This window comes from Amphibalanus amphitrite, unplaced genomic scaffold (assembly GCF_019059575.1).
Source record: "Amphibalanus amphitrite isolate SeventyFive unplaced genomic scaffold, NRLGWU_Aamphi_draft 000017F_arrow, whole genome shotgun sequence".
Classification (NCBI taxonomy): domain Eukaryota; kingdom Metazoa; phylum Arthropoda; class Thecostraca; order Balanomorpha; family Balanidae; genus Amphibalanus; species Amphibalanus amphitrite.
Genome location: NW_024881513.1, coordinates 1,676,174 through 1,700,658, shown reverse-complemented (window position 1 = coordinate 1,700,658; position 24,485 = coordinate 1,676,174). Strand labels below are relative to the sequence as shown.

General features: G+C 53.0%; 2 protein-coding genes across 2 annotated transcripts in view; one reads left to right on the top strand and one right to left on the bottom strand.

The window, feature by feature from the left end:
• The window catches only part of LOC122387838, a 26,939-nt gene extending 6,316 nt beyond the window's left edge, over nt 1-20,623 (top strand). The window contains exons 2-9 of the mRNA XM_043378399.1: nt 927-1,918; nt 5,520-5,592; nt 16,603-16,686; nt 17,310-17,485; nt 17,841-18,017; nt 18,351-18,527; nt 19,094-19,246; nt 19,423-20,623. Of these exons, the coding sequence (XP_043234334.1) occupies nt 1,833-1,918; nt 5,520-5,592; nt 16,603-16,686; nt 17,310-17,485; nt 17,841-18,017; nt 18,351-18,527; nt 19,094-19,246; nt 19,423-20,335 (1,839 nt within the window). The 5' untranslated portion in view covers nt 927-1,832 and the 3' untranslated portion in view covers nt 20,336-20,623. The remainder of the gene's footprint in view (nt 1-926; nt 1,919-5,519; nt 5,593-16,602; nt 16,687-17,309; nt 17,486-17,840; nt 18,018-18,350; nt 18,528-19,093; nt 19,247-19,422) is intronic.
• On the bottom strand, nt 20,591-24,368 carry LOC122387845 (intraflagellar transport protein 22 homolog). Its single transcript, XM_043378407.1, has 4 exons — nt 24,181-24,368; nt 22,117-22,289; nt 21,819-22,018; nt 20,591-21,336 (listed from the first exon to the last, which is right to left on the bottom strand). Exons 1-4 carry the CDS (start codon nt 24,217-24,219, stop codon nt 21,182-21,184), a joined length of 567 nt encoding a protein of 188 aa, XP_043234342.1. The 5' UTR covers nt 24,220-24,368; the 3' UTR covers nt 20,591-21,181.
• Between the last annotated feature and the right edge of the window lie 117 nt (nt 24,369-24,485).

Sequence of the window (24,485 nt, the reverse complement as noted above, 5' to 3'; positions counted from 1 at the left end):
ATCCTCGTTTATCGTTTATCGCTCATCCTATCGCATGCGGAAACCACTGGTAACTGTGTAATGTGTATCTTCATATAGGCAGTGATAAAAACATTTTTAAACGGTAGCTATTTTATTTCACCTACGGTGAAAAAAAAATCAGACGGGACGAACTTTGATCATTCATTGGTTGGAAGGGTATTTTTCTGACACTTTTGTGAATGCGTTATTATGACTGTGTGGCTGGGATTGTGTGCCTGCAACAGTGGAACCGTATGATCTGGACTGTGGAACTGTGTGGTTGCCGGTTGGAGCTGTGGAACTGTGGCTGGGCCTGTGGAACTGTGTGGTCGGGGCTGTGGAACTGTGTAGTCGGGACTGTGGGTCTGTGAGGCTGGGACTGTGAACAGTGAGACTGTGTGGCTGGAACTGTGTAGTCGAGACTGTGGTTCTGTGTGGCTGGAACTGTGAGACTGTGTGGCTGGGACTGTGAAGCGCACCGGGCGGATGTGTGACTGACCGCAGCACACAAGGTGGTTACGGTTAGTCAGTCGGCGCAGTCACCGGTCGAAGGTCAGGTCCCGGCGCAGTGCAGCTGCCCCTCCCTCCATTGGTGCCGAGGCTGTAAACGAGAGGCATTGTGTCCGCCGATCGTTGGCAGCGATGGAATTTCCCGTCACGGTGCCTGGGGACGCGGCGGGACGCGGCGTGACCGGGCAGTGGGTCTGATGCCCGGCGCGATTTCCACCTCCCGGCTGCCGGCGGACGATTCCCCGCTCCCCGCCGACTGCCGGACGATTCCCCGCTCCCCGCCGACTGCCCGTGAAAGTGCCGCGCCGCCGGCGGCCGGCGGGCGGCTGCCCTGCGCGCTGCGCCATTAGGCCGGCGGCCCGGCGCGGCCCTGCGGAGCGGAGGCCCGGCTGATGAGCGTCTGTTTGCGCCGGCAGGTGAGGCGGCCGGCGCTGGCGGCTGGCGGCTGACGCCCGGGCCGACACGCTCGGCTGGCGCCGCCCGTCCGCTGCAGCCGACACAACGGAGCCGCGAGTCAAGGACCGGCCGGTCGTGGACCCGCCGCGGCCCGGCCGGCGCGCCCGGCGCACTCCGACACTCACCGAGCCGACGGCGTGACGGTCCCCGTGGCGGCCGTCGTGACTGCCCCCGTGACGGCGACTGAGCGCTCCAGTGACGGCGAGGGCAGCGTCTGTCGGCGGCAGTGAGCTGCCCCGGCAGCACACGGCAGTAGCAGTGAGCTGCACCGGCAGCAAGGAACAGTAGCAGCGACCTACACCGGTAGCAAGAACAGAGCAGCGACCTACACCGGTAGCAAGAACAGAGCAGCGACCTACACCGGTAGCAAGAACAGAGCAGCGAGCTACACCGGTAGCAAGGAACAGTAGCAGCGAGCTACACCGGCAGCAAGGAACAGTAGCAGTGACCTACACCGGCAGCAAGGAACAGCGTCTAGCGCGGTCTCAGCTAGTGACGCGTTTGTTGCGGTGGGACCAAGCGTGGCAGCGAGTCACGGTGCCGGCGAGTGAGCTGCAGTGCCTACTACGGTGACGGCTAACGGCAGTGTTCACTCGAGTGGGTGCTGTTCCGGTGGAGGCGAGTGACATTGTTCACTCGAGTGAGCATTGTTACGGTGACAGCCATTGCCAGTGTCTGACGGGCAGTCAGTGGCAGTGTCAGTGTCCGTTACGGTGACAGCCAGTGGCAGTGTGACAGCGGACGCCAGTGTCAGTGTCCGTTTCGGCGGAGGCAGATTCAGCCGGTCGTGGCCAGCCGCGCTGCCCTCATAGACGAGGCGTCCGTCACCGTCAGTTCGCCTCGGAGTCTCCCTCGCCGCCGGCACCATGCTGGCCGCCATCCGAGGACGCAAGAGCGAGTCTCCCACGCGCTTCAGCGAGATCAGCCTGCGGCGCTACAGGAAGAACGCCCGGTAAGTTCAACAGAGCTGCGGCGTGCCGCGGCGCTGCCCTGTGATATGCTCTGGGAATGGTCAATGGATCCAGCCACGTGACTGTGATAGCCAGGCTGGTTTTTAAATTCAGAATGTGTGGGGTGGAATGTGGGCTTCCATTGTGACTGGGTATTGCTAATAATTCAGAATGTGTGGGGTGGAATGTGGGCTTCCATGGTGACTGGGTATTGCTAATAATTCAGAATGTGTGGGGTGGAATGTGGGCTTCCATGGTGACAGGTATTGCTAATAATTCAGAATGTGTGGGGTGGAATGTGGGCTTCCATGGTGACTGGGTATTGCTAATAATTCAGAATGTGTGGGGTGGAATGTGGGCTTCCATGGTGACTGGGTATTGCTAATAATTCAGAATGTGTGGGGTGGAATGTGGGCTTCCATGGTGGCTGGGTATTGCTAATAATTCAGAATGTGTGGGGTGGAATGTGGGCTTCCATGGTGGCTGGGTATTGCTAATAATTCAGAATGTGTGGGGTGGAATGTGGGCTTCCATGGTGACTGGGTATTGCTAATAATTCAGAATGTGTGGGGTGGAATGTGGGCTTCCATGGTGACAGGTATTGCTAATAATTCAGAATGTGTGGGGTGGAATGTGGGCTTCCATGGTGACTGGGTATTGCTAATAATTCAGAATGTGTGGGGTGGAATGTGGGCTTCCATGGTGGCTGGGTATTGCTAATAATTCAGAATGTGTGGGGTGGAATGTGGGCTTCCATGGTGACAGGTATTGCTAATAATTCAGAATGTGTGGGGTGGAATGTGGGCTTCCATGGTGACAGGTATTGCTAATAATTCAGAATGTGTGGGGTGGAATGTGGGCTTCCATGGTGACTGGGCATTGCTAATAATTCAGAATGTGTGGGGTGGAATGCGGGCTTCCATGGTGACTGGGCATTGCTAATAATTCAGAATGTGTGGGGTGGAATGTGGGCTTCCATGGTGACTGGGCATTGCTAATAATTCAGAATGTGTGGGGTGGAATGTGGGCTTCCATGGTGACAGGTATTGCCAATTATTTAACGTCATAAGCGCACTGTGCTGATGGTGGCCGCTCCTACCCCCGGCCGGTGGGTAACAGCGCGGGTCGCCATAACTGGTCTCCAGTCCTGATATAATGCCAGGAGGCAGACTGGATAGATCGTCAGAGCGCATTTCGAAAGCATCATGACCAGTTCAAGCCTGTGATAACGACCTGCAGGTCACCGGAGGTCACAGTCTCCCTGTTACGCCATTATCAGACAAATGACGCAGTATCTCGCAAACTATAAACTATCGAAGAGCAATTTCCACGCAATAGTTACCGGGGTTCCGCGCCATCGCCGGCTATGCGCACTGCGCAGCTCGCGTGGTGACCCGTGGAGGAAGGTCGGGGTCAAGAGTGGACTCAGTCAGTCAGCATTGTCGGCCCAACATTCGGACCGAGCAAGTCGGCTTTCCTCGCAGTTCTAAATCGATTTATATCTAAACCTGTCATGGAAACGTAGCTATGCTACGTCTTTTGTTGGGATATAGGCCTGTTCGGAGTCTTTGGACAACGAGGAGAACAGATGACCTGGACCCACTAACAGTCAACCCGGGGATTTTTGCTGAAAAGGAGCTCCTCCACTTATTCCGGCTACCCTCAACCGTCCACTCCCCTCCCCCTCCTCTTAAATCGTCTCGCTACGACCCCCTCGCCTAGCCATATCGCCCCTAATTGACCCAGAGTTTCGCGAAAAAGGAGCGGTTGTGCCGTAACTGTTACGAGGCGCAGCAACCGGTGCCAAGTTTTAGTCCTCACCGGACCTGGTTCTCTACATGCGTGCCGGCCGAGAGGGGGTGAGGGTGGGTACGACCCCGTCGCCGCCCCCCCCCCCCCTAATTAAGCTAGAGCCTGGCGGAAAACCGAGCGTGTGCGCCGTTACGAGACGCAGCGATTGGTACCCGATTTTAAGGTTTCAGGTCAACCGGTGACATCTGAGTCTGACTTCAAGCAAGTGTACCAAGGCACGGGTTTGGTTTTCGTTAAAAAAAAAAATTACCAATAATGGTCGCAGAGCTGCGATTTTGGCACCATCGTGTTCTTTATGTTCAGACGAATCGAATGATATACTTTTTGTTTTGGTGAGGCATACATACCAGTTACCATGCGCAGTGGAAGGGGGAGGGGGCATATTTCGCCAACCCCTTCTGTTTTTTCGCCGATACCTCACGCCGTAATCATTCTATGGACGTCAAGCTTTCAGTTTCTGCCTAAAATTGAATTGCGCATCTTCCCGTGAAAGTAGTAAGCAGATCGGCCCGCAGCTTTTTTAGTAACAGGGGTGTACATAATGTCCAACGGCGGGGCGGCCGGCGCCGGACGGTTCCGTCTTTGCATTGCACTTCTTACTGCTGCTTATGATAGGTATATACGCGTCAAGATCTTAGATCTCAGATCAGATGAGACTTAAGCTTGGTAAAAACTAATAGCACCATCGTGCATCCTCTTGTCAATCCGCATCGAAACATATGATATGTGTTGTCCTCGAAAGGTCAAGGTCAAGGATTGACCTCAGGTCACTTGACCCCAAGGTCATCGTGTACATCATTCGATGTGCCTTGACGAGCTGAACACAATGAGATCATTCGCGCGGCTGTATCTCTTTTCTGTAAGGAGTTATTATAATAAAAAAAACGTTTGGCTATCTTTGATGACGTCACACGACGTTACAGCTGTACAATAGCAAACAAGACATCACGGTAGTCAGGGTTGGTCATAGTAGGTATAATTGGCCATTCTGATGCGTTTCAGCGAGAAAAAAACCAGGCGGTTGATTTTTCCCCCATTCACATACAACGGTGAGGTCAAGAAATTGACTTGACCTTAGGCCATCGATATCAAAATTCCGAGATAGACAAATTGCAGCTAACGATGGCCTTATTAATTGCATCCTGCAACTTTCAAAGGTCTCGGTCATCTACTGTAGCTCCGAAACGGTGACAAAGTTGCAAAATAGTGATTTGAGGTTGAGTCATTCAAAGTGACCTGGTGACCTGAGCTTGAAAGATAGGAGGTTCAAACTTGCGTGCCATGTGTGAAAATGATGTGGGAATAGTCATACCAAATGTCGGGGCGCTACGCGCCGTGGTTTTTCCGCTACTTATGAAAAACATTAGGGGGCGGATAACCGCCCCCCCCCCGTCGGTGCACGTTTCGAAACAGGACTTCAGTCTGTGCACCATTTGTCTACCTCTCAGTCTCCACGCTGACCCCGCAGTCCCTGGTGACCCCAGCTGGCCCGTCCCGCGGTCCCCTGCTGACTCTGCAGCCCCCCCCCGTAGTCCCCCATTCTGAGCCCCGCAGTCCCCCTGTGACCCCCGCCGAGCTCCGTGACCCCGCCGACCGGCCTGTCTAACCCCACATACCCCTGCTGTCCGGCCCCGCTGTCTCCCGAACGTAACTGAGCCCTGTGACCCTATCTGACCCGCTCCCCGCCGTCCCCCGTTCTCCCAGCTGACCAGTTCCGCTGTCCCTCTGACCCCCGGTGACCCGAGCTGACCCGCCACTCTGACCCCACTGACGCCCCCGGTGTCGCCGCAGGGTGAAGCGGAGCTCTGCGGCGGCCATGTCGGCAGATGAGGAGGCTGTCGTCGGCCACCGCACCTGGTCTCGGGTGAGTGCGGACCATCAGGAACACACGCAGATCGAACTCGGTCGGCAGCCAGCAGGACCACGGCGCTAGCGCGCGTCCTGCCACACGTGCGGAACGAGCGCACTTAGCAGGACGTTCCTTACCAACTTACAACCGTTACAATTATCTTCTGCACCTCGCATAGGTACCCACTACATAACCCCTGTTTCGGAAGTCGAATTATGTTAAGGTCCGTCAGTTCAGTTGTAGTCAGACACGTCAGTGGTCGATTCTTCGAGACGTTATTTGTTGACCTCAAGACCCCAACTGCAGCTCCAACATAGTCTTCGACCTGGGAAAAATTGCCTCTGATTCCGATTTGCGCCAGGTGGTGAATTGTCTTTAGGGGTGTGAATTGTCACATTCCTAATTTTTCACGCCCTTATGGGGAAATACCTACATTCACGTGGTCCCGTTTCCCGCAGCACCTCTGTCCAGTGTCCTTATACAGTATACTCCATGTTCTCTTGGCGAGCCACGTCCCCACAGTGGCCTTTGCACCTGCTCACGGTCCGACACCGCCCTGGTGTCGCGGCCTGTGACGCCTTTCACACACCCGTGTGACGCCGTGGGTGTCGCGGCGGAGCGGCGCATCAGCTGGCAGCGCGCCGTGACGGTGTTACGCGCCGCGCCATCACGGCGCCGTCACGTCTGTGTCGCCCGCTCAGCTCCGCGTGGCCGGGGGCCGCACGTGAGCGGCGAGCGCCTTCTTCCGACGGCCCTGCGATCGTGACGCCTGTGCTCTGAACGTGGGCCGCGGCATTGGTGGCTGCGCAACCCCTCCTCAGTTTATCGATAGTAAAGAACAGCTTTAAATATGCGTTTCATATCATATGCTAGGTAGGTACCTACCTAATATTTCACATATATACGGATTGCTGAGTTAGAACTGGCTCATTGTAGTAATTTAATTCAAAATTCTACCTTAAGTGTGCTGGAAGCTCGAACCGATAAAAATGAAGCAACTCGGACTCATGTTCAGATGTTTAACGACATGTAGTGCTGCCTGATATAACCCAATGTAGACGTAATAAAATCAGTTGCCTATATTTGATATTCACTATGCTGGCTAATCCAGTTTCAAATGATATAGTTAGTTCATTGACATTACGTAATTATTACCTTAAATTAACTAAATTGAGTAGTTTAAATAACTTCATGTAATGCTTATTCGCCAAAAACTGAGCCCGTTCCTTGGGGCACTTACCCGACCTCAGAGGTCACTGGTTGACCGGAGACCCCAAATTTGGCTGGGCCCACCAGTCGCTGCGTCGCGTAGCCGCGCCACGCTCGTTTTTTTGCGAGTATCTATTAACCCTCGCCGGCCGAGGGGGGTCGGATGCCGGCCCCCATAGGGTTTTTTTTCGCGATAGCTCCGAACACGTTGGCGATAGAGAGCTGAAACTTGGCATACCTGACCTTTGATTCAAGCCGGATCTTTTGACACCAACCGCATTTTTGGGTCAGGTCAGGTCACTGACCTATGACGTCATAAGTGAACCTCTGCACGGTCTTCAGATGTCGCAACTTCGCAACGCCCTCACTGCCAGAGAAGATGTCACAGGGAAATGAAACTTGCAGGATCTAGTATCCATTATGAGTCTCACAACTTGTATATCTCGGATTTTTTCTAAAGGTCATATGAGGTCAGGTCATTTTCGTGACCTCACCATTATAAGTCAATGGGGAAAAATTAAAACTGATATTCTGGCGCCGGGAACGATCTCCAACTATCTCAAGCACACAGAATCGTGATTTGATGCAGTCCTTGCAAGGTTAGATGCGTCACTTTTGCAATGTTGACCTTGCGTGACGTCATTTATGACGTCATCAAGGTCATATTAGTTTTTCGTCAATAACTCTTGATCAAATTGAGCTAGCGAGTCGGGAAAGCCACCAATGGACTCAGGAAGACCTGCCAAATCGAATGATATGCGACATGACCTCTTTCGACCAACTTCGTGACCTGGGGGTGCTGACCTGACCTTGACCTGAGGTCAACACCCCAAGTTGACCTGACCCGGACAAAAAGTATATCATTCGACGCGCCTGAGCGAGGCGAACACGATGCTGCCAAAATCGCGGCTCTGAGGCCGTTTTTTGCGAAGTTATTCACCAAAAACTGAACCGTACCTTAGGGCACTTGACCTGACCTCAGAGGTCACCGGTTGACCTAGGACCTTAAAATCGGATACCAATCTCTGCGTCTCGTAACGGCGCACACGCTCGTTTTTTTTTCCGCGACGCGCTAGCTCCACCAGGGGCGAAACGGCGAGGGGGGTCGTACCCGCCCCCCCCCCCCCTCGGCCGGCGCGTATGTAGAAAACCAATAGGTCCGGCGAGGGTTAATAAGGTCATGTGTGTGGGGGGAGGGGGCAAAGGGGACACAGCAAACCACCAAGTCCGGCGAAGGCTGGTAGAATTACGTTTGTAACCGTGGAGTCGTTAGACGAGACGTTTAAAATATTGTTCCAGGTCTACGAGTGGTTAAATTGCCATATCTCGTACCCGATAACGCCTACTGCCACAAAGTGCTGGGCATGTAACGGTCGTATAATTGTTTTAACTTGCGTTTAACTTGGTTTTTGCTATAAGTGTTTAACAAAGCGCTAAAACAACCCAAAGCAGTGGAATCTCAATGTCACATTGTAAGTGTCTAGGATCAAGAATGGTTCAGGTAGGTATGTAACATTCAGCCGTCCTTTAGAAAGGAAAATTACCAAGCTATAAGTTGGATGAATACTGATTCTTATCCCGCACCGAAACATGCAGTGTTTTCACGTGATAAGAGAGAAACTTATCAGATGTCGTTTAACTGATTTGTTAAACGTCTAGACGATTAACAAACTGTTAAACGTATAGTAGACATTTTGTCTAGTATGATTAATGTCGTATTTTTTTTACATAAAATGTATTTTTTTACCTTTAACCCTATTAGTGGCAGGGGGGGGGGTTGTTTTTATCCACCCCTCAGGTTTTTCGGGAATATCTCCGAAACCGCTAAAGCTACGATGCTGAAATTTTCTGACTTTTCCTAAAACTAAATTGGGCACATTCCCTGAAAATTTCAAGTTCATACCTTTACCAGGGGCGGCTCCAGAGCACTGGGAATTGGGGGTTCCTATTCGTGCGAGTCATTTGGGCGAAGATCACGATGCTGATGTATTATAACTGTATGCACCAGTTTTACGAGCAGTGAATGAAAGGTATCATGTGATAACATATACAAAGTTATTGTGCATCCTCTTTTGACACGTTTTTGCTATAATAGGCGGATCCAGGCGTCCAAAAGGGGGTTATGTTTTACCTCCCAACATAGGTGCCCTGACACCGCCTATGCATGACCAATACCTACAATTGTAGTCGTTCTCTCACAAGAAAATTGTAACATAACAAGACCATTACCACCCTTTTTAGAAACAGTACCAACAAAAACCTTATTTACTATACTGTTACGTTAATTACTCCTGGATAGCCCTGCCTTCCAAACTTCCTGCCCTTTTATCCCTGACACACATGAGTAAACTCACTTGGGCTGTCTATTTCCAGCCAGGCACCTTTTCAATGGTTAGAACAGCACGGTTTCCCAAGGTAACAGTTTGACCCGACAACACATATCAGCCTGTAATTAACAGCCTAACTACTCGTGTACAGTGACTCGGAGAAATGGAGCCATGGCAGGGACGAGGCTATGGGACAACATGCTCGGAATACCAAGCAGCATGGGCAGGCGCTCGGAACACCAAGCAGCATGGACGAGTGCTCGAAATATCAAGCACCAGGAAAGGGGACATTCAGGGGGTAGCCCTGAATGCACGAGCGCTGCACCGTCGGTATCAGCACGGCTCGTATCTGAGGAAGGCAGGCGAGAGGGCTGAGGAACGCGTGCTCACCTGCTCACTCCCGGGCCGGGACTGCCCGCCGCGGCCGACCCTGACCCCCGGTCACGCCACCAGCCAATCAGGGCGCAGTGTTCGATCACTAGCCCACATAGACTCGCAGATCACCAATCGCGTAAAGGTTCACCCGCCTGGTCTCGAACCCAAGGCAAAAACGGTCTCGACCAGGCGATACATGCGCCGTAAGCCACTAGGCCACCGGGACCACGGCGGCCGACATACCGCGCGTCACTTAACCCGCGCCCTGGTGGGGTCTGTTTATAACGCGACCTGGTGGGGGGGGGGCTATTTTTTGCCCCCCTCGTATCTCCGAAACTACTGGACGGATCTGCAAAATTCAAACGGCGTTCGAAAGGCCTGTCAAATTTGTCGAAGGAAACCAAATTTCATTGACCTCGGGGTCACCGATGACGTCACAGGTCAGGTCAAAGATGAAATGTTCCACCGTTCACGGGTCATCTAGGGAATGCGCTATAACACCGAAGAAAACGCATTTTGTCGAGAATCAGCGATAGGGCGTCAGTTGCCTAGTACATATGTTGTTATAAGAGGTCACTGACATTACCAGGTCAGGTCACAGGTCAGGTCACCAAGGGTCACAGGTCAGGTCACATGAACCTAACTTTAGATACGTTGTGCTATGCATGTTTTATGGCCAATTTTTCATTTCCAACTCAATGGTGTTGGTTATAAGACTATCAGGTACGGCTTAGGTCACTTTCTGGTGGAGGTCAGGTCAAGGTCAGGTAAAAAAAGGTCAAATTTCAAAGTTGATATTTTTGCATAAAATGGGTATTGATTCGATGCAGCTCGTCACGGGGAGTCTAATGGTGGTCTTTGTTTTGCGCTACGAGGTCTAGATTTGCTAAAAATTGAGTTTGAAAATTTGACGTCATCAATTTTGAACAGTTTTTTCGCTATAACTTGGCCAAAAAAAGAGGTATCGATCTCAAATTTGGTATGTAGATAGAGGGCGGTAGGGGCTATCACATATATTCCGGTTTTTTCGAAATTCAAAAAACTTTTTGGATTTTTCGGTTATCATAATCAAAAAATCTATTTTTTGATTTTTGGGGTTCAAAGTCAAAAAATTTTAAAAATCCGAGATAGCAGTTTTGTAGCCCTGTCAATTCTACAGCTTTTATGTCTGTATCGTTTTTCTGTATTTGCAAAGCTATAGGCCTGACAGCTCTTCCCGCGAAACCCTTTTTTGGGTCGAAAACGGCAGAACATGACGTCACTCTGACGTCATTTCCGGCCAACCTATCATAGCCTTTGGAAAAATTTTTGGTCACAATGTGTAAAATTGATGTCCGGGAGGGTACTGAAAGTTTGGTGACGATCGGCGCAGCGGTTCTGGAGATATATCGAAAAATCTGGAGGGGGGGCAAAAAATAGCCCCCCCCCCCACCAGGGCGCGGGTTAAGAGACTACAGGCTACAGACACAACTGCGCTACAGGCAGAGGCAGCGCAACAGGCAGAGATAGAGCCATACATCGACATACGTAACAATACTTTTTGTGTACCCCCAATCTCAATGATCTGTATCCGCCTATGCTTTTTGAAAATGCATATTTTTAGGATCCATGTGAATTCCTGGTTCATTCTCTATCGATCGGCAAAAGTTGCGTTAAGATTGGTTCAGAAACCTGGCCGTGATAAACAGTCTAAAATGTATCTGCAATTTGCCCGTTTTTACCCCCTCTACCCCCCTATTGACACTTTTTTAATTCTTATTTTTTAGAAATGTAGATCACGTTGAGCGAAATCGAATGCCGTTTGAATTTTAAAAATCGGCCGGTTAGATCTCGAGATATCAAGGGGGGGGTCGTAAACAGCCCCCCTGCCACTAATAGGGGTAGCCAGGAGCCTGCCGCTAATAGGGTTAAGCGCCCGAAATACAACGGCGGTACGGGATAGAATTATTAAACCGCTCTTAGGTAGAAAAAAAATATTTTAAACGTCTCGCCTATCGACTAGACGTTTAAAAGATTTGTTCTACCTACTCGCGGTTTAATATACCGGGTGTTGGAATAAAGTATGGAATGGAATAAAGTAGCTACGTCACGTGATAACAATAAATCACATGAGCGCATTTTTTCCTTGTAAATATGAAACATAGGCTTTATCATTTTTTAATACATGATAACTTTAATCACAGCATTATCCAAACGCTTATGAATGGCTCTGGTTTCGACGAGCCCAAATCGGCACTTCAAGACAAACTCGCCGTTCAATTATGAACAAGCGGGTTGGGTTGTGGAGAACTGTGCCGGGTTGGAAAGTCTTACCGTGGTTATACGGGCTTTCCGCCTTAAGCTTTCTCCTAGAAAACCAGCAGCAATACCACATACCACATCTGAATGCTTTTCAGCGTTTAGTGGAGAGATTTAGGATGGTTGCAGCGACACGGCCATGTGTGCGCTCCGGGCGCCAGCCGATGACCCCTGGTGAAATGGAAAAGGTCAAGGATTTCTTCCGGAAAAATGCCACAGCTCATGCTCGGCAGGCGTGCGAAGAGCTTAAAATGTCAATTGGAAAGGTATGGAAGATCCTGATTCTGTCATGATTGGTCTCCCTCGATCGAAGTTCAACGATCGGATCATCTCGCGCGGCAGGGGCGTAGGCAGGGGGGGGCCACTGGGCCATGGCCCCCCCCCCCCCCTTGGGCGCCGAAGGCGCCCTTTGCGATTGGAGGGCGCCGAAGGCGCCCTCCAATCGCAAATGCAATTGTGATATAATCGAATCGAAAAACAATCGCGACTGGAGGGCGCCCTCCAATTGCGAATGTGTTTACAGGGAAAATACGGATGGAGGGCGCCCTCGGAGGACGCCCATTCCAAATACGCCCTCCAAATACGGTTGGAGGGCTCCCTCGGGCGCCCTCCAACCACATTTGTAGGCTGTAGCTCTCTAAGCGTAACGGTGGTCGCCTATGTAAGCCGCTGTCCTGTAACTAAGCGCCCTCTCACCCGAAGGCGCCCTCCTGTAGGTCGCCACCCTGCTACACATTGCCGCCCTTCTGCTGATCGGCGTCCTCATAATTATTGGCGCTCTCCTACCTATTGAGCCCTCATGTGAAATTTTGAAGGCCGCCTTTCTCCCTTTTGGCACCCTCTTGTTCAGTGCCGCCCTCCTACCTATTGGTTCCCTAGTCCTTCCTGTTGAATGTTAATCGGGGCCCTTCTCCTATTGGCGCCCTCGTGTAGATCGCCGCCCTCCTAACCACTGGCACCCTCCTGTTGATCACCGCCCTCCTATCCACTGGCACCTTCCTGTTGACCAGCGCCCTCCGCACAGACGCCCTCCTGTTCGTGTCATCCTCTTGAGCAAAGGCGCCCTCCTCACCATTGCCACCCCCATTTTAATCGTCACCCTTCCGCTCATTGGCTACTTCCAGTTGATGACCGCCCTCCCACCTATTGGCGACCTCTTGTTGATCGCCACCCTCCTATTGGTGCTCTCCTGTTCCTCGCCACCCTCTTACCTGGTGGCGCCCTCCTGTTGATTGTTGATTGGTGCCCTCCTGTTGATCGCTGCCCTTCTATCCATTGGCGCCCTCCTGCTGCTCGCCAACTTCCTACCTATCGGTGCCCTACTGTCGAAACTCGGGATGTTGATCGGGGCTCTTCTACCTATTAGTGCCCTCCTGTGGATCGCAGCCCTTCTACCTATTGGCAACATCCGTTGATCGCTGCCCTCCTATCATTTATTTACTCCTTTGGCATGTTTTTCAACTTAGTCGTTCTATTGCACATAGTTGATGTCTTGCCTCTGAAAACTGCCACAAATGAACGTGCATTCAGCACAATGAATGAAGTATCTATACCTACCAAAACTATCTACGCTCTACGATGCATAAAACACGTCTTTGGTCTTAACGGATTGATCCTACTTTACGTGCATCATGGCATCTATATGGATTACGATTAAGTATTGTCTTGTCAACAGGTTCGGGCGCAACAGCAGGCATCTGAAGTTTCGGCGATTGAAACTGGTTATGTGGGTACACTGTATGCATCTGTGAGAAGGCTATGAAGGCTGGTCTGAGGTCATTTGGATGATGTTTACGCATCTCGCGCTCCGGTATCAATCCGATACGGTGATCTGGTGCGTAGATATGCCACCGCCAATAAACTTTTATACATCGACACCCATGAGCCAAGCTTTCTGTACAGTTTGTGTGGCAGCGGCCCGACCAAACCTTAGGTATTTTTTACACCTTCAAATTTGGTAAAAGAGCGAGAGGAGCTTTGAACAGTGATCGTATAAAAGGCGTGCCTAAAAAGCGGAGGAAAAGGTTGTTTTCAAAAATTTCGCGCGCCTTCGGCGCAGCATTTCAAGAACACTTGACCTTTTGTGACCTGGAGTAGGTATAATGAATACACACGATGCAAAATCAATGCAGCACGACCTATACGAGGTTACGCAAAAAAAAAACTGGTGGCATGGTAAAAAAACGCCTCCCAACCCCCCAACCCCCACTGAGCGATTTTTTATCTCGCGACCGTATGGCGCCCTCCTTGGGTGAGGTGGCGCCCTCCAAACCCTTGGCCCCCCCCTTCGCGATTTTCTAAATACGCCGCTGTCGCGCGGAGGTACCCATCTGCACTGGCCCGCATACGAGTACAGTCCCTACCTGTCCTGCCTGGATTTCTCGTTCTGGACCCAAGCTTTGAATTGCGTGGTAGAATCGGAGCCGGAAACAATCAAATAACTGAAAAAGGTCGTGGAGGACTTCGCCAGAACATAAGCGAGGAGCAGATGAGGAAGATGGTCCGGCACACACAGCGCCGGGCAGAGCCGTGCGTGGCGGAGTGAAGGTGTTACTTTGAGCACTTCCTGTAGGAGACACAAGTGGCAAGCGGTGATCGCGATGATGTCATCATAAATGATAAACCCTCTTGAAAATGCATAGTGTGATTTGATAACGTGAGATGAAAATATATCTTTCTGGTGCCTACCTACTTTATTCCATTCATTAATGAACACCCGGTAGGTACAGGGTCTTTCATAATGAATGTTACTTTTGAAAGAGCTATTTCTCAGGACATATATGTTTCTCATGTTATATGTACTATCACATGGAACAGAAACACATTAGCGTTTTTGCACACACAACTTTCATTTTAATGCTCCTCAGGAATTTTCCACTGTAGGTATCGCCCTTAATTAAGGCACAGGTTTCGGCCCTCTGACGAAGGTGTCGCACCCCGCGCCTCACAACGTCTGGGTCCAGGCTTCCAGCAAACCTCTCCACTGTGGTTCGCAGTGGATGGCTGCAGGAGGGTTTTGTCTCAGATCTGCCAATGCGACTCCCCAAAACCAGTAGTCCAGCGGGGAGAGGTCAGGACTCCGTGGGCGTGGTGGCCACGGTCGCTCGGTGAGGTGGCTGATAACGTGCTCTTCGAAATTTTCGATCAGCCACTGGCGCAACAGCTGCCGTGGTGCGCACTGTAGCACCATCCTGCTGGAACCACAGGCCGTCTCTTTGAACCTTGTCCCTGACCTGAGGCAGAAGCATTCCTTGAGCAGCCTGAGGTAAGCCACCCCGTTCAGTGTTGACGCAGGGGAGAGCCAATTGGATGAAGACTTGTCCGTCGACCGTAATCCGTAATGCGTTTTAGTGGTGTCGACGTACTCTGCTTTTCCGTGAAGGAAAATTGGTGTTGTGAATTTTTATTTTATTTTTTGGGACAAAACCCTGATCAATTTGCAACAATACGCATATAAAATTCACGCGAAAATGGTAAATTAAGAGCTCCTAACTAAATGTTCAAAAGTAACTTTCATTATGAAAGACCCTGTATAATAATCACCGTGGTGGCATATCTGGATGCGTTGATTTATAAATCATAAGGAACATTCAGATAGATAATATGGATTCTGTAATTAGACGTCAAACACGTTTATCAAGTTCTTAAACACTTTTTTCTCAGGTCATGAAAAGTCACCAGCAGTTTTTTATTTTAACCTTTGATAGAGACGTGCGAGAGCGGTGAAAACATGTCAGATATGTTCAGCTCAACGATACGGACCGTCTGATATGCAACACGACCCTTTCCGGTCAGGTCATGACCTTGACCTGAGGTTAAATTTTTAACATGACCTTTCAAGCTCCATGAACAGTACATTCGACGCTCCTCGACGAGAGGAACACGATGCTGGCAGAATTAATATCGTGGCTCTCTTGAGTCAAAAGTTATTACCGAAATACTTGTTTCGTGAAAACGGCTATTTTTTATTGGTTGCACTCTGGAGGCTCAACTGTTGACCTGAGGTCAAATCTGAGAACGACAGTCAGAAAGGTCTGTAAAAGGGCTATCGAATGCGGCATTCCACGGCGCTGTAGCTCTACTGGTTCCCGAGTTAGCCGTTGGCAGTGTCCAAAATTGTTGAAAAGGGCTAAATTTGACCTTTGATGACCTCTGGTAACCTGGACTTTGACCTGACCTAAAAAATGACTAAAATTGTTCCGTCATTATTTTTGACGCTCTTTCGATTGCCGCTTACTGCGTGCAGGGTATATATGTAGAACTGCGTGTCGCTACGTGGCCCAGGAGCCTAGACGGGGGTGGGGAGGGGTGCGTGAAAACGCCTCCCCCCCCCCCCCCTAGCACGACACAGAAAACTCAGGCCACCAGCACAGCGCGGGTTAAACTTTGTTTCTTAAAGTCGTTTTTCATGACTGCTTAAATGGGCCAGTAGACCTACTGACACAGAGACTAGGAATCAGCTATCCGACTATCGATAGCTATGTATTCTCTCCTCCATGGCTATATGGTGTCAGCTGTCAAGCTGTGTTTTTGCGAATAGATTTGGTACAGCTGGTATGTCGGTGTGTTCGTTGTGTGACGTCATGTCCCCTGTTCTGCAGAGCACGCTGCTCGTTGTATGACGTCATGTCCCCCGTTCTGGAGAGCACGCTGTTCGTTGTGTGACGTCATGTCCCCCGTTCTACAGAGCACGGTGTTCGTTGTGTGACGTTATGTCCCCCGTTCTACAGAGCACGGTGTTCGTTGTATGACGTCATGTCCCCCGTTCTGCAGAGCACGCTGTTCGTTGTGTGACGTCGTGTCCCCCGTTCTGCAGAGCACGCTGTCACTGAGCGGCGCCGGCTCCGGAAAATCTGAACAGCCGCCGGCGCTCTCACATCTGGCCACCGTGGAAGCCAAGGTATGTACGGTAGTGTCCCTGCTAATGGGAAGATGCAGACTTATTAGATTGGTTCATCGAACCGCCAACCGCATACGACGGTCTCACCTGACGGCAAATCTTCCACATACTGGCTCTGATGGCTGACGGTGCGGCGGCCGCCGCGTTGCACGCACGCTAAACTGTCCCAGTACCGTGTTCTCTGGCTGTATGTCCGCTGTTAGTGTGTCCGCTGATTGTGTCCGCTGACGGTGTCCACAGACAGTTTGTCCGCTGACTGTGTTCGCTAACGTTGTGTCCCGCTGGTAGTGTGTCCGCTGTTAGTGCGTCCGCTGACGGTGTGTCCGCTGTTAGTGCGTCCACTGACGGTGTGTCCCGCTGGTAGTGTGTCCGCTGACTGTGTCCGCTGACGGTGTGTCCGCTGACGGTGTGTCCGCTGACGGTTTGGCCGCTGTTAGTGTCTACTGACGGTGTGTCCGCTGACGGTTTGGCCGCTGTTAGTGTGTCCGCTGACGGTGTCTGCTGACGTTGTGTCCGCTGACTGTGTGTCCGCTGACTGTGTCTACTGACGGTGTGTCCGCTGACTGTCCGTTGACGGTGTCCGCTGACTGTCCGCTGACGGTGTGGCCACTGTCCGGCTGCAGATGGCTGGTATCGAGAGCTCGCTGTCCACCACGACCGGCACGAGCCGTCGCCGGAAGGAGACGGCGTCGGTACCGGTACCGGTACCGGTACCGGCCGCCGCCGGGCCGCGCGACCTGCTCCGTGAGCTGGAGCTGCTGCACACCACGCTCCGTGAGAGGGACCAGACCATCCTGAGGTGAGCAGGCCACACGGCGGCGGCAGCCGACCACGGACTTAGTGCACCATCCAGACAATATAGTCTGGCAATGAAATGCTGGATGTTGGCCGACATTAACTCGGAAACATCAATTAACGTTGACCTCGTAAATGGGTATTGGATAGGATTGCAACTACAATGCCGTTGTCCCGTTGAGTAAAAGCATTGAATAGTATGGCAGAAGATGTTTACATAGCATTGCCTTTGGTCGCCGATGGCTGTCCAGGTACCTTCGATATCGGATTGTAGTTGAATGCCTATTACTCAACAGATTTAGAAGCCACGTCCGTTGTTGTGCGCCCGCGTTTGACGGAAGCCGTGTGGCCTGTGGCAGGTTGCGCAGCCAGATCGAGTCAGCCCAGCAGAGTGACAGTGACGCCGAGCGGGCGGCCCGGGAGCGCGAGCGGCGCGCGCTCACTGAGCGCCTCTCGCGGCTGCAGACACAGACGGACACCAGCCGCGCGCGCGCCAAAAACCTCCGACTCGCCCTGGAGAAACTCGAGGCCTCAGAGTGCGTGGTGATGTATATTTTTATCGTTTTGCTTTAGATATTCAGTATGAGTGGTTTTGCTTGTAAATTGTATGAGGAAATGATTTTGACACCACGGACCCATGATCTGACCTTGCCTGCTCCCGACACACCCATGATTATTTAAATCGAGAGTAAAACATTATACCGCATGTGGGCAGCGACACGTGTCCTCCCGTTCCTAGAGCGGCTTTCCCTGCCATTTGCCAGAGCTGACGTGTAACTGTGCGTCAAATGACGTCTTGTGACTGTAACGCCGTTGTCCTATGCTTTGTGTGCACTGTAGTGTGAGGTCGCGCTGTGGTCCGCTCGCAGGAACATCGACGCGTGCATTCGACAAGCAGAGCTCGAGTACGAGCTGGAGCGAGAGGAGCTGCACATCCTGGACCTGCAGGCAGAGCAGATGACACTGCGCGCCAAGATGGAGGACGCCGAGGGTCGCGGCGGCGGCGGCGGCGGGCCGGCAGCCGCCGACCGGCTCTCGCTGACCAGGTCAGAGAGCGTGTCGCACCGCCAGTGAGACAGACTCCACGGCAGAGCGTGTCGCGCAGACTCCACCACACCGCACAGCGAGCCACACAAACTCCACCACACCGCCAGTGAGACAGACTCACCGCACAGCGTGTCTCACAGACCCGCACCGCCAGTCGGACAGGCCTCACCGCACCGCTTGTCGCACGGCTTTGCCACTCGCTCCTGGCACTCCGTTACATATAACCGTTAAGAATTAGATTCATATAAAGTCTGGATTCCTATCGCACCCCCATCATTTGATCTTGGCTAGCTCTCTGCTATGGATGGATTCGGTGCCCATTCAGCTATCCCTTATTTGCCAGTAATCGAATCAACTGGTTCAGTTTGCCGTGTGCCCGGTACATCTCGCTCGCACTGTCTGAAACTCACCACGATAGCCGTCAGGACGACATCGTTACTGTCTAACGGGGCTAGTCAACGGCTATCCCTCTTCCGATCGGCTCGTCATCGCTAACCCGCCGACCCCGTCTGCCGGTCTCTGAGTGAAGTGCGGACGCTGACCTCGGCTCTGTGTGTCCGTGCAGCTGCCTGCCGACCAGTGCCGAGACGTCGCTGCACCTGGTGACGCTGCAGTGGGAGCCGCGCTCGCCCAGCTTCACCGTCAGCACCCACCTGTCGGGCCGCGGCGTGCTCATCGAGTGGGCCATGGACAGCACCGGACTGCGCAAGGGCGATCGGTGAGCGACCCCCCCCCCCCCCCCCGGGACCCGCCCGGGTGGCAGCGGGAGAGGGAGCACGTAATGCCTATGAACTGTAAAACCATGGAGAGGTGTCTGGATTGTCGGTCTCTTTACAGCGTGTACTTGGTTCTGAGTTGCGCTGACCCTCGTCTCCGGCCATCCGTCTGCCGCAGGGTGCTGGAGCTGAACGGTGAGCACGTGTTCGGCCACCGCAAGGAGGCGCTGCTGGCGCTGGCGGCGGCCGCGGCCGCGGCGCCGCTGCGTCTGCTGGTGGTCCGCTGCCAGCCGCCCAGTGTGGCGGCGCGCCGCGGCGCCGGCAGGGAGCTGGCCGCCCTCCGAGAGGAGCTGGCCCTGCTCGCCGGCCGGCTCGAACAGAAGACGCTCGAAAACAAGGCGCTGCACGCCGAGAAGGAGCGCTGCGTGCGCGACAGCGAGGCGTACCGCACCGAAAACGTGCGGCTCAGCCACCGGATCGGCTACCTGGACGAGCAGGTGCAGGAGATGCAGGCCGACCTGGACAAAATCAAAGGCGTCACCGACGAGAGCCTGCGCCGCACCAAGAAGGACGTGCAGGTGTTCACCAAGGGCCCACACACGGCCACCATCCCAGTGAACGTGGCCGGCCGGACGGACGGCCCGCCGGCTACCCCCACCTCTGCCGCCGAGTCGGAGCCGGAGCCGCCGGCCGGCCACCGGCCCATCTACCAGAACATCCGGCCCAAGATCAAGCAGAAGCCGCGCAACATACTGCAGCGGCTGCAGCAGCTGGGCGCGCCGCCGGCCGCCGCCGACTCGGACACGGGCAGCGCCTTCAGCGTCAGCACGCTGGACGGCAAGCCGCGGCCGCCCAAGAAGCCGGCGCGCCTGAGCCTGCAGCGCGCCACCAGCGTGCAGTCGGTGCGCTCGGCAGACGACACGCTGTGCGCGGGTCGGCGCGCCGCCGCCGCCGCCGCCTCCGACACGGTGCAGACGTGGCCGTCCGTGGAGCGCAGTCTGGACCAGGTGCGCCAGCGCGCCGCAGCCGCCGACCTGGCGAGCCTGCGGCGACTGGTGCGCCGGCACCGGCCGTCGGCCGAGCGGCTCTGACCCCCCGCCCCGCCCCGCGTCGTGCCCCGCCGACCGAGCGGCACTGACCCCCCGCCCCGCGCCGTGCCCCGCCGGCCGGGCGGCTCTGACCCCCCGCCGGAACCGGCCTGAGGCGGCGTCCCGACCGTCCATTGCGACTCCGTCCAGTGTAGCACGTGAGGCTAGACTCGTTACTGCACCGCCTAGCAGACACTCTACATATATCGCGTCCAATCAGTGCCAGTGTCATAGGGTTGTATATCGTTTTCGAACACGTGTTCCCAAAGAATATATTTATAAGATATTCTACAATTGCATCTTTTATTATACAACGCGTGGCTCGTGGATAAGGCAGGTGGTAAATATGGACGGAGACGCACACGATAACGGAGCAACACGTGATGCCCTTTACAAGTGCACTGCACAGAGTTCAGTCGATTACGGCCACAGACCGCTGGCGTCACACAGTTCCGTGATGAGGATGGCACCGCCTAGTAACCACCGAGAGGTGCGTGTCCATGCTGCCGCCGTGAGCCGTCGTCGGACGGCGACTGGCCACCGCGTCACAGCGCTCTCCACTTGCCTGGACCGAACATATCGGCAAAGTTGGACAGATTACAGAATATTCAGCTGCTTGTTAGTACGACAGCAAATATGGAAACGGATTGTGATACGGAATAAAGCACACGCAGGAAACGCATGTCACGCTGCTAAGTCAGAAAAGTTCATTGCTTCCTCCAACACATAATTACTTGAAAGCCAAACAACCTATAGTGGTTCTGATTGGTAATGTGTGGATGGTAGCTGATCCCGTACCGGCGCCCCGCCGCCGTCTCGCTGCCGCTGTGGGCGCGGCGCGGCGCGGCCTCACTTGCCGACGATGTCGCGCTCGGCCTTCTCTCGCGCCTCGCTGACCATGCCGGCCACCTGGGACACGTAGCCGTTGAAGTCGGACCGGATCTGGTTGGTGTTGGCGTCCAGGTTGGCGTCCACCTGCGGGATGGTGGCGAACGACGAGCCGGCTGGCGGCCGCCGCCGGGGCAGAGGTCACACAGAGGTCACAGAGGTCAGACTCAGAGGTCACACAGAGGCAGAGGTCACACACCGCGCGCCGGGACGAGGTCACACACCGCGCGCCGGGGCAGAGGTCACACACCGCGCGCCGGGGCAGCGCCGCCGACCGACGGCGGCTCAATAGACTCTGCACTGAGTGCATGAGGCAGTGATCGCTGCTTACGTTAAGACTTTTGATGAGCGTCGCCGTTTAGAGACTAATTATTTTGAAATGTTATACAAAAAAAAACTCATCTATACCATTGAATTGAAACATTTGCCACCCTCAATTGTCTATCAAGCAGCAGCATTTACATCTTCAGAAATGCATTATGTTAAAATTTTCCATTTAAATCAACAATGGTGAGTCGAGCATGGATAAGACCCAGTACGTTGAGCACATGGCACAGAAGCGGCCGCTGGTCGGCTGTCGTTTGGGGCAGGTACTGACGCAGTTTTCCGGCGTGTCCGGGGTCGGCGCCCTGCTGGTGCGCCATCACCAGACACTGCGAGTCGCGCAGCCCCTGCTGCTGCACGAAGCTGGTGTAGAGCGCCTCCAGCTCGCGGGCGTCGCGCTCCACCCGCGAGGCGCTGTACACGAACAGTACACCGTTGGCCTCGTGCTGGATGGCCGGCCAGCAGCCCTCGTACCTGCACAGCGGGCACACGTCAGCGGACACACGTCAGTGACAGACACACTGCACAGACAAACACTGGGCAGACAGACACCGGGCCGCGCGTCCACTCACTGTCGGTCGCCGCTGACGTCCCACAGCTCCACGTCCACCTTGTCCTTCCTGTTGTTGACGTTGATGTCCCGCACGTCAAACTCGAGAATCCGCGCGCCCTTCGTAGGCCAGTACTCGTCGCCAGAGAATTCAAACGCGTCCGCCAGGAAATTGGCCAGGTGCGTCTTCCCAGACTGAAAAAAAAAATGAGAGGCTTGTGATAAATAGTTATAAAAGCATTCTCGATGGCGCACATAAGTCGTCCTGAGTGTTGCACATGACAAACGTCGTGGAACTGTGAAGCAGACTTAGACCTCATCTGTAACCTTTTTAAGGCGTTTGAGCCTTGAAACCTTCGACGTACAAAAAAAAATCCATTTAACGTAAACGTCGCGAGGGGCAGACCACCGCGCCCCAACCAGCAGCCGCGCCGGCGGGAGCTGCTGGATATACGACTTCCCCATTCATGGAACTGCTCCTATCCAGGGCTGCGAGCCATCCACTGGCAGACAATGGGTATTATTGGGTCTAATTGGGTATTGTGTTGATAGCTGCACCGTGTACAGTCTGTCTTAAAAGTACCGCGCAAAGTGACGGTGGATCCATCAAGCCTGACCGATGAAGGACTGCCAAATTTGAGTCACCGAAGCAATGGACATCCTCGTCCATTCCCCAGCTCCATTGGTTCGGTGACATTCAAATTATAGCAGGCCCTTCCTCGGTCAGGCTTGATGGATCCACCGTCACTTTGCGCGGTACTTTTAAGACAGACTGTACAGTCTGTCTTAAAAGTACCGCGCAAAGTGACGGTGGATCCATCGAGCCTGACTGAGCAAGGGTCTGCTAAATTTGGGTCACTGAAGCAACTGACATCCTTATCCATTCCCTAGGTCAATTGGTCGGTGACTTTTAAATTAAAACAGGCCCTTTCTCGGTCAGGCTTGATGGATCCACCGCCACTTTGCGCGGTACTTTTAAGACAGACTGTACAATGTACATACATACACCTTATATGACTAGGAGTCCTACAACTGAAGAAGCTGAAGGAGCTGGCGAGTCGCAGCTGGCCGCTGGGTCTGTAGGCTGCAGGTGCTGGGTAACGCGACTCCTCGGAGGTAGCCCACTCAGGATAGCCCACGGGCCACGGCCACCCGCGTGAGCACGCGGCTGCAGCTTGGCTTCCGGCGCCCCCCCCCCTCTCCTCTCCCGTAAGGGTCAGGAGCAGGGGGAGAGAGAGAGAGAGAGAGAGAGAGAGAGAGAGAGAGAGAGAGAGAGAGAGAGAGAGAGAGAGAGAGAGAGAGAGAGAGAAAGAGAAAGAGAGAGAGAGAGAGAGAGAGAGAGAGAGAGAAAGAGAGAGAGAGAGAGAGAGAGAGAGAGAGAGAGAGAGAGAGAGAGAGAGAGAGAGAGAGAGAGAGAGAGAGAGAGAGAGAGAGAGAGAGAGAGAGAGAGAGAGAGAGAGAGAGAGAGAGAGAGAGAGAGAGAGAGAGAGAGAGAGAGAGAGAGAGAGAGAGAGAGAGAGAGAGAGAGAGAGAGAGAGAGAGAGAGAGAGAGAGAGAGAGAGAGAGAAGCTAAGCGCAAAGAAACGGCGGGCCTGCTCTTTACTCTAGCACACGTGGTGGTGGACGTCTCACAAAGGTTAGAAGGTTAATCAGAGCAAGGCCCATATACCAATCAGAGTACAAAGAACATCGGAAACATCAGCGTGCCGCGAGACAAAACTGGTGGGCGGTAGCGAAGTTCAGTTCCCGGTCAAAACCCTAGCACCCTCCCCACCTGAATGGATGAACACAGAGGATATGAAAAATAACCAACTAAAACAACAACTTGGATAAACAGCAAGCATTGGAGAGACGGTGCCGGCCAGAGTGTCGCGATCGGTGGTCGGTGGCGTCCTATCCTGTATACTTCGATGCTTCGCCTGTCCTGCAGGCTGCAGCCTCCCGTTCAACACATTTTTTTGCAATTATCTCCTACTGTTTAGACCCAACGCACTCTTCTCATATGATGCTTATGCCTACTGGAAATTGGTGAAGCATAGGAGCACCTGACCTGAGCGTTTCAAATCCCACTGGACCTCACGCTCACCTGAACCGGGCCGACAAGCAGCAGTTTGATTTTGACCATGACTAATAATATGGATGCAACAAAAAAAAACGTCACAGCAGGCCAATGATATTCAGAAAGAAATGATATGATACATGAGTCCAAAGTCGGTACTAACTCTACAGCCCCACTCTAGACGAATTTCCCCGAAGAGGAATGTTTTGTTTTCTGCTGCGTCATATTTTGTATCAGCTGCGCCATATTGTTGAATAACTTACGAAGGAAGTACACAAAATTTTGATGAATAACTATTATTTTACTATATACCTATGTATTGAAAATTATTG

Bases quoted from the DNA above. Each gene is read 5' to 3' on its own strand.
- LOC122387845 (XM_043378407.1), bottom strand. From the start codon at position 24,219: ATGGTCAAAATCAAACTGCTGCTTGTCGGCCCGGTTCAG. The intron at 22,290-24,180 runs GTGAGCGTGAGG...TTTTTTTTTCAG, and splicing joins TGCTTGTCGGCCCGGTTCAG to TCTGGGAAGACGCACCTGGC. The intron at 22,019-22,116 runs GTGAGTGGACGC...CCCGCTGTGCAG, and splicing joins GACGTCAGCGGCGACCGACA to GTACGAGGGCTGCTGGCCGG.